The sequence below is a fragment of the Opisthocomus hoazin genome, chromosome 2 (assembly GCF_030867145.1).
Source record: "Opisthocomus hoazin isolate bOpiHoa1 chromosome 2, bOpiHoa1.hap1, whole genome shotgun sequence".
NCBI classification, from domain to species: Eukaryota; Metazoa; Chordata; class Aves; order Opisthocomiformes; family Opisthocomidae; genus Opisthocomus; species Opisthocomus hoazin.
This window is the reverse complement of record NC_134415.1, coordinates 124,503,667-124,512,418: the sequence shown is the minus strand read 5'-3', so window position 1 is coordinate 124,512,418 and position 8,752 is coordinate 124,503,667. Positions and strand designations below refer to the sequence as shown.

The 8,752-nt window shown below is 48.3% G+C and overlaps 1 protein-coding gene across 1 annotated transcript; it reads left to right on the top strand.

The window, feature by feature from the left end:
• Window positions 1-4,072: 4,072 nt before the first annotated feature.
• Window positions 4,073-8,164, top strand: MRPL19 (mitochondrial ribosomal protein L19). Its single transcript, XM_075414940.1, has 6 exons — window positions 4,073-4,183; window positions 4,365-4,476; window positions 4,851-4,969; window positions 5,500-5,634; window positions 6,469-6,650; window positions 7,847-8,164. The coding sequence occupies exons 1-6, from the start codon at window positions 4,093-4,095 to the stop codon at window positions 8,060-8,062; spliced, it is 855 nt and encodes a 284-aa protein (XP_075271055.1). The 5' UTR covers window positions 4,073-4,092; the 3' UTR covers window positions 8,063-8,164.
• Window positions 8,165-8,752: the final 588 nt, after the last annotated feature.

Sequence of the window (8,752 nt, the reverse complement as noted above, 5' to 3'; positions counted from 1 at the left end):
TGTGTCGGGGCCGCTGCAACGTGGCCTCAGGTGTTTAGAAGAAATCTCTGTGATTTCAGACAGCATCACAGCCCGTTTCAGAAGGTGATATCAACAGCCCTTATCCCGGTGCTGCAGAGGTTGATGCACATATCTGTGCTGGCACTGAAACACCTTGTTCCTGGCCTCACGGGGACACGAGAGGGTTGAATGCAGGCAGCATGTGTTAGATGCAGGTAGGCAGGTCAGCTCGAGCCACGAAGCAGCCTGCCCGTGTTCACAAAACTCAGAGTAAGAGCCTGGCCCCAATCCTTGTAATGAGTTTTGGGGTTTCTTCATTCACATTCAGTGTCATATAAACCCAGAAGTGTCCTAGACCTCAAGTAGCTGACTCTGAACTCATTCTGAGCCAACACTGGTACAGCCTGCCGGGCGCTTCCACTTCAGAAACGTACAACCCTTCCCTATATGGCCAAAAGCAGGACATGGTCTGAGAAGGTCAGTTGTTCGTGCTTTCATGCTTACAATAAAGATGAGCAAAACCACAGAAATGAAAATGTCTCAGATTCTCAAAGAATAGGTGGAGCAAAACACAATGAAGGTCTCCTTCATCCCAGGGTAATCCCTAAATATCAGCCTTTTTTCCTCTAATGAATAGAACCATCATTCAGTAAAATCTTTTGCAAGGAAGTGTGTTCCTACACACTTCCAAGAGGGATTAGCTATACTTGTGACCTGAGAGAGAATACATTGTCTTTGTTGATACATCTGCAAGCACAAAAACATCAGCGGACAAAGACAGGTCACTGAAATGCCCATACCAAATGAGACTTGGTTTTGACACAGGATGGAGGTGGGAGCCTGTCCAGATAATTCACAGAATCACAAAATCACAGAATGGTTTTTGTTGGAAGCGACCTTTCAAGGCCATCTAATTCCAACTCCCCTGCCATGGGCAGGGACATCTTCCACCAGACCAGGTTGCTCAGAGCCCCGTCCAACCTGGTGTTGAATATTTCCAGGGATGGGGCATCTACTACCTCTCGGGGCAACCTGTTCCAGTGTTTCACCACCCTCGTTGTAAAGAATTTCCTGCTTATATCCAGTCTAAATCTACCCTCTTTTAGTTAAAAACTATTACCCCTTGTCCTATCACAACATGCCCTGCCAAAAAAGTTTGTCCCCATCTTTTTTATAAGCTGCTTTAATTACTGAAAGGCCGTAGTAAGGTCTCCCCGCAGCCTTCTCTCCTCCACGCTGAGCAGCCCCAGCTCTCCCAGCCTTTCCTCCCAGCAGAGGGGTTCCAGCCCTCGGATCATTGCTGGGGTCTCCTCTGGCCCTGCTCCAACAGCTCCAGCTCTGTCCTTCGCTGAGGGCTCCAGAGCTGGACGCAGGACTCCTGGGGGAGTCTCAGCAGAGCGGGGCAGAGGGGCAGAATCCCCTCCCTTGCCCTGCTGCCCATGCTGCTGGGGATGCAGCCCAGGGTACGGTTGGCCTTCTGGGCTGCGAGCGCACGTTGTCGGGTCATGTTGAGCTTCTCATCAACCAGCACCCCCAGGTCCTTCTCCTAATGAAGTGAGTTGATTTGACTGAACTCAACCTCTCAACACAACGTTGTAGCCAAAAGGCCTGCGTGAGTACTGGATATAAATGCAGCTGAGAGCTGTGAGCTATTGTTATCTCCATATTTGGGATGACTGTGAGCACTACTGAACTGCTGTGCTCAGTTTTGAAACAAACAGTTCAGGAAGGATATTGAAATACTGGAAGAGACTTCAAAGACAGTAACATGAAGGATGACATTTAATGGAAGACCTCGGTCCCATTCTACTTCCATACACGAGAGGGGATCAGGCTAAGCCCTATTTTCTACCTGTCTCAGTTTTCTTCCCAGGGAAACTCAGATGCTCAGACAGGGAATCACGTTGCATTTTGGTGGGAATAAAAAAGAGCTGCCGGGTACAGCATCTCTAGATTGAATCATAGCTGCCTCGGCACTGTGAAAATACACCTACAGGGTGCTCGACGGGACATCCCTCCTCCTCCAGGGTAGATTCAGCTGAAAGTTCTAACCAAAAAGAACTGAAAGAGTGACTTGACCATGACTACCTGAGAGAAAGACACCCACTTTGCAATATGGGGCCGTAACTCCAGCTAGGCAAACAGTCACGAATAAATTTTGAATAGGAGCGGTAAGGAACCATAGTGAGCTTTCCCAGCACCGGATAGGAGGGACTAGAAATACGCTCCTTTCGAAAAGAATTAATTCAGAGAAGTCCTGAAGTCTGTCTAATCTTTGTCAGATCACCTGAACATAGTGATGCCTTTAATCTATGGATCTCACCATAAAGAATTATTTTACAGTAGTGATTAACTCGTGTGGTTGTAAAGCGATCTGCATTTTCATAGATTTTGTTATATAGGTAAGAAAAGTAGGAAGGCAGCTATGCCATTCCTATATCTGAACCTGCTCAGCAAAGCAGCTGAAGATGACACCCTTGGATCTGTACTTTCGACTCAAGAAAGCTGTCCCTGAAAAGACAGCCCCCCCGCCCCAAGATGCTTACACACTTCACGTTACTGGAATTACCCCTATATGCTCGGTTCCCCACCCCCCTGAGATACATTCTTCTGCCTTTTTCGTAGTGCTTAGGCAGCGACAAGAACTAAAAAAACAAAACTCTTGGGAAGGGACCTCTGCTTCAAGGGGTGCACTCTGTTGGTGGTGATTTTTCTGTATTTTAAGGGCCAGAGTGCCCTCTTCTGCCCCATCCGCGTCCTGATTATTAACTGACTCCAGCGTCAGATCAGCAGATTATCGAGACATACTGTGACTTGTCTTCTGCCCACCCTACCAGCTGCTAAACCACAGTTCAGCAGCTGAACAGCTGATCACAAACTAGCAAACAAATTATGTAATTGTGGGGCTCAGGCAGGCTATGAAGCCAGCGGCCACCAGTACAAGGGGCTGGGGGAACATCACACGCACCGTGATCCATCTAATCAGCCGGTGAGGTCAGGCGTGTTCTGAGGTGAACCCCTGCGAAATCTGAGCAGCAGGGTGTTGTTTGCCAGGGCCACACGCCGCGTTGCAGCTTCGCCTCTCTGCTGCCCGGATAGCCGCTGACTGAACCTGAAGATAAGAAGCACAAGGATGTGTTGGACCGGGTCCAGAGGAGGCCACGAAGATGATCCGAGGATGGAGTACCTATCCTACAAGGAAAGGATGAGGGAGTTGGGGCTGTTCAGCCTGGAGAAGAGAAGGCTGCGGGGTGACCTTAGAGCAGCCTTCCAGTGCCTGCAGGGGCCTACAAGAAGGATGGAGAGGGACCTTTCACAAGGGTGTGTACTGATAGGACAAGGGGGAATGGCTCTAAACTAAAAGAGGGCAGATTTAGATTAGATATTAGGAAGAAATTCTTCCCCATGAGGGTGGTGAGGCCCTGGCCCAGGTTGCCCAGAGAAGCTGTGGCTGCCCCCTCCCTGGCAGTGTTCAAGGCCAGGTTGGATGGAGCTCTGAGCAACCTAGTCTGGTGGAAGATGTCCCTGCTCACGGCAGGGGGGTTGGAACCAGGTGAGCTTTAAGGTCCCTTCCAACCCAAACCATTCCATGATTCTACGATTTTATGATTCCATGAACTCAGGCTGCTATGGACACCTGAGGAAATCGGACTGAAACAAACACATTAAAAGCAGCTCAGTGTCACTAACGTGCACAGTAATTTCTCAGCTAGGCATGGTGGAACCCCTGGGACCTCAGGTTATCTCAGTCAGGGACGGAGCCTCGAGGGACGCGGTGAGGGGAGCCACTCCGTTCCCTCCCGCCCGTGAGGGGCCCCTGTCTCCAGCGCCATCGCCACCCGCGCTGCCACCGCGGGTGCCCGCTCGGGGCCGGGCCCTTTCCTCAGGCGGGGACCGAGCAGGGCCGGACCCTTTCCTCAGCTCCAAACCGAGCTGCCCCACAGGCGCTGGGGCGGGAAAGTCCCGCAGCAGCCGAGGCAGGCCTAGCCCCTCCCCGCAAGCCTCTTCGCGCTTGGAGCCCCCTTGGCCCGCTGCGCTCGCCGTAGCGGCGGACGCGCATGCGCCGGCGGGCCGGAAGCGGCGGCAGTCGCCATGGCGGCGGCCAGCGGGAGGCTGTTGCCGCGGAGCGGTGCCGCCGCCTGGGTGCTGGGCCTCGCCGCCACCCGGCCCGCCCTGCTCGGCAGTGAGGACCGCCCGAGCCCCTCAACCCCCCCCCGCCTGGCGTCCTCTTCCTACTCGCGGCCCCTCGGCGCGCCCCGCCTCGGGGGGGTGCCCGGGCCTGCTTCCCCGGGGCGGGAGCTCGAGCTGTTCGGCGTGAAAACACGGTGGGGTTAATTATGGGGTTTTTTTTTCCTTTTTTACAGGGTGCTTTTCTTCCTCGAGCCATCGGATGAGCAGCGACGGAAAGCCGGCAACATTCCAGCCGCCTCCAAAGCCCGTCATCATCGACAGGCAGCAGCAGAGAGAGGAGAGGAGGTGGGGTGTCCCGGCGCTCGTCCCAGTGGGCCCAGCTCGGGTCTGCCGCCGAGCGCTGAGCTGTGCGAAGCTCCAGGGCATCACTGCGCAAAAAGTATCTACTAAGTTCTACCAGAGAGAACTGATGTTGAAATAGTCTTTAAAAAAACTACCTTAGAATACTGTGTTCTAGAGTTCCTGAAAGCAGTGAAACGGGAGAAAAAATGTGTGGGAGTAAAAGAGTTTTGCAAATTTATGGTTGGTGTGTGAGGGGTCCAGCGTCTGCCCTTGCCTTGGGCCTTGAGATCAGCCGTGAGCACATACCTTACTGTTTGTGGAATGGAGCTGCACAATGGTTTTGGTTTACACTTACAAAAGTTTGGGTTTTCTTACAGGTTCTTGAGCCCTGAATTTATACCTCCCAGAGGGAGAACAGATCCTCTGAAATTCTATATAGAAAGAAAGGATATGATACAGAGACGGAAAGTCTTCAACATCCCGGAGTTCTATGTTGGTCAGTAACAGCACTAGAGCTTTCAGCATTTCATCGACATTTTTTGTTGGGTGGGATGGTGAAAGGTGTGGTTTCATGTTGAAGAATATCATAGAGCATCACAGTATCAGGTATGGCAGATCAGCTAGTATGTGTTTCTGTACATACTACTTTGTATTTTAATTTCATTTTTACATCCAGTTTTCATTAAAAGTATAATGCTAATGTGTTTCTTCTGTGGTTTTTAAATCCTGCCACTTTAGCGTATGGTTTACCAGTAAAGGCCGAGAAAGGAGAATGCATTAGATTATTTGTATTCAGTTTGCATAACGAAGAGTAAAAGGTAGAAGTGAAGAAGCTTCATAGTTAACCTGCAGAATCACTTTAACGTATGTTAATTAAGGGCGCATTAGAAGTTTATTCCATTTCTGGCATGGAAAATAAAACATTTTCAAAATGTACCTCAACGCATGCACTTTGTCTGACTCTCTTCCCACATTTTGCTACATATTTACTTGAACAGTCTATTTACTTTATTTTTTTCTTGGCAGGCAGTGTACTCGCCGTTACCACTGCAGACCCATACGCCAGTGAGAAAACCAACCGGTTCGTAGGCATCTGCATTCAAAGAGGAGGAAAAGGACTTGGCGCTACCTTTGTCCTTCGGAATGTTATCGAAGACCAAGGTGGGTTTTTAACTGTGGCAATTATGCTGGAAATGGTAAGCAAAAAGCATTGAAGTTGTATGCAAAGGGATATCTGGTGTAGAAATGAAGTCTGGGGAGAGGATGACAGTAGACGAAAGTGACATTGTGAGTCTGCCTGCTAGGGGATACTGCAGGTTTAAAACCATGTACACAGAGGTGCTGGTGTGCCATATATCTGAAGGCATGGAACAGCTTAGTAATTTCCCATCTGTATACTTGGTGATTTTTAGATCTGTATTCTGAGGAGACTGAGTGTGATCCGCTACGGTTGTGCTTGTGTTTGAGCCCGGGCAGTCTGCTGCCCAGTTTGAGTGCGATGCGTGTGCATGAACTGGGGCTGTGTGCATCCACTGTTTAACAAGCAACAGATTAGCAGAGTTTTATAATAAATTCATTTTCTGTTTTATGACAAAGCGGGGGGTGATGCAAATACTGATATTCTGAAAGCAGATAGGAAAGGGGTGGGTGTCTGTGTACATACACTATACATACAGTGGATAGGTGGTGACAGCCGTTGTGACCGAAAGGGAGTAAAGTTTAAAACCTGTGCTTGCCTACCTCAAACTCCAGCCATCCAGCGTCTCTCAAGCCATTCTGTTATCAAAGACCTGACTTATAAATCTGCATTTGCCTGTGCAGGCACAGTGCACGTGTACGATCACACCAGCACACTGCGCTGCGTGTTGTAGTTCCCTGCGTAAGTAAAAACCAGTTCTTGAATAGTACAGAGATGTTTAACACTGAAGGAACACTAGTTTGGTGTTAGTATTTCTAATGAATTTGGTTCATTAAACCAGACTTTCTCTCTCCAAGGTGTTGAAGTATGCTATGAACTGTACAGTCCTCGAATCCAGGCGATCGAGGTTCTGAAGTTAGAAAAGAGGCTGGATGACAACCTGATGTACCTGCGAGACGCCCTCCCCGAATATAGCACTTTTGATGTGAATATGAAACCTGTGTCTCGTTTAGACCATGAAGAAATTCCTTTGAACAAGGTAGGAGCCACATGTTTTGGAGGGAAAGCGCATCACGTGGGTAACTTCCATATCTGACTGGTACCCTGGAGAGCTGCTGAACAGCTCTTTGCTACATCAGTTACTAGGGTGACAAAAGTATACGAAATAAGGTCAAGTCTTTATGCCATTTCTAGAGTGAAATAATGGTGAGAATGTAAATATCTGCCATCCTTGGTAGTTAATTTAGAAGACATGCAAGGAGTAGCAGCCTTCACATAACACTGTGCAGAGAGGAAAGCTTTTCTTTGAGAAGCGTTGTTGTTACTATTACTGATTTGGGAGCAGTAGGTGTCAGGAAGGAAGGTAAGATTAGAAGAGTCAGCTAAAATCTGCGTCTCAGAGAACATCCAGAAACGAGCAGACCCTGTCAAAGAGCGTTGTCTAGTAACCCACTAACTTAGAGATCATTCCTCCCTTTCCCTGTCACGCTGCTTTTCCTTGAGAAGGCACAGGAGTAGAACTACAAAAGATGAGTTAATTTCACTTTATGTGTCAATGTAAGGACTGTGTAATAAATCAACAGAGTCCAGCGGATGGCTACGAGGATGATGAGGGGACTGGAGCATCTCTCCTATGAGGAAAGGCTGAGGGAGCTGGGCTTGTTTAGCCTGGAGAAGAGAAGGCTGAGAGGGGACCTTATAAATGCCTATAAATATCTGAAGGGTGGGTGTCAGGAGGATGGGGCCAGACTCTTTTCAGTGGTGCCCTGCGACAGGACAAGGGGCAACGGGCACAAACTGAAGCACAGGAAGCTCCAGCTGAACCCGAGGAAGAACTTCTTCCCTCTGAGGGTGATGGAGCACTGGCACAGGCTGCCCAGGGAGGTTGTGGAGATATTCAAGACCCGCCTGGACAAGGTCCTGTGCAGCCTGCTGTAGGTGACCCTGCTTCCGCAGGAGGCTGGACTAGATGACCCACAAAGGTCCCTTCCAACCCCTACCATTCTGTGATTCTGTGCTAATTAACCTGTTTCACAAGATACTGTGACAACAGTCATGTAGACACAACAAATTCCTTTTCTCCTAACAGTGTAAAGGAGTAGTTCTGTAACATGCTGACAAAAGTTTTCTTACTTTCTTAGAGCAGCAGTTGTCTCGCCTTTTGCTAAGCTCACAATCAAAATTCTGATTGCTTCATACATTTTTTTCTTTTTTAATTTTAATCTTTCATCCTAGCTGCAAGTCCGAATGAAACCTAAGCCATGGTCAAAACGGTGGGAAAGGCCAAAATACAATATAAAAGGAATAAAGTTTGAGCTACCTGAAAAAAAAATGAAAGAAGCACAGAAGTGGAGCCAGCCGTGGCTGGAGTTTGACATGCTGCGAGAATATGACACCTCAAAAATAGAGGAAAAAATTTGGAAGGAAGTGAGTGAAGAGCTTAAAAAATAATAATGGTTTTTGCCAGAAGATTTATGTTTACTCTAGATTTGGATTATCAGTTGTCAAGTTTTGTATATACATAGGCAAAATAAAGTTAACCTTTTCAGAAGATTCTGAAGCGTACAAACTTTTGTGGCTGCACACTGACTTTCTTGCCTGAAAATAGCCCCTCCTTTGAGGAGTGTCATGCTGCGTTCACCACTTCTCCAGAAATGAGAAGCTGCCTTTTTTTAAATTAAGAAGAGGGGTTTGTATTGCCCAGCCAAGGTAGCATTGTCATTTTTGAGCATGTCTGTAACTTCCCTCTTTCCAGAGCAGGCAGTGGCCAGCTGTAGAACGGCTTTGACTTGTAACTTCAGAAATGGGCTGTGGAGGGGAAGCAGACATGTCTGAGCCAACCATGCCCTCTCAGAGTAACTGCCGTTTAGTTTTCCCATTAAAGAAAAACTTAGGTCTCTGATAGAGCACTCATAGTAACCTGCCAATAGAGCAGCAAATACAAATGCTCTGCAATCCATTCTGTAGAACTGAGCCAGTTTGTTTAAGCCAAATCCCATGAATTGTGCAAGGTTTACGATGAAGTGCCCACAGAGTGTCAGTGCTCCGTACTGGGACAGCTGGCTTCAAAAAGCTGTATTTCCATGGTAGAAGCACACCAGGGTTCTGAGCTCAGCTGTTCACTGTCTTCCCAAGCTTCCA

Bases quoted from the DNA above. Each gene is read 5' to 3' on its own strand.
- MRPL19 (XM_075414940.1), top strand. From the start codon at position 4,093: ATGGCGGCGGCCAGCGGGAGGCTGTTGCCGCGGAGCGGTGCCGCCGCC. The intron at 4,184-4,364 runs GTGAGGACCGCC...CCTTTTTTACAG, and splicing joins CCGGCCCGCCCTGCTCGGCA to GGTGCTTTTCTTCCTCGAGC. The intron at 6,651-7,846 runs GTAGGAGCCACA...CTTTCATCCTAG, and splicing joins AAGAAATTCCTTTGAACAAG to CTGCAAGTCCGAATGAAACC.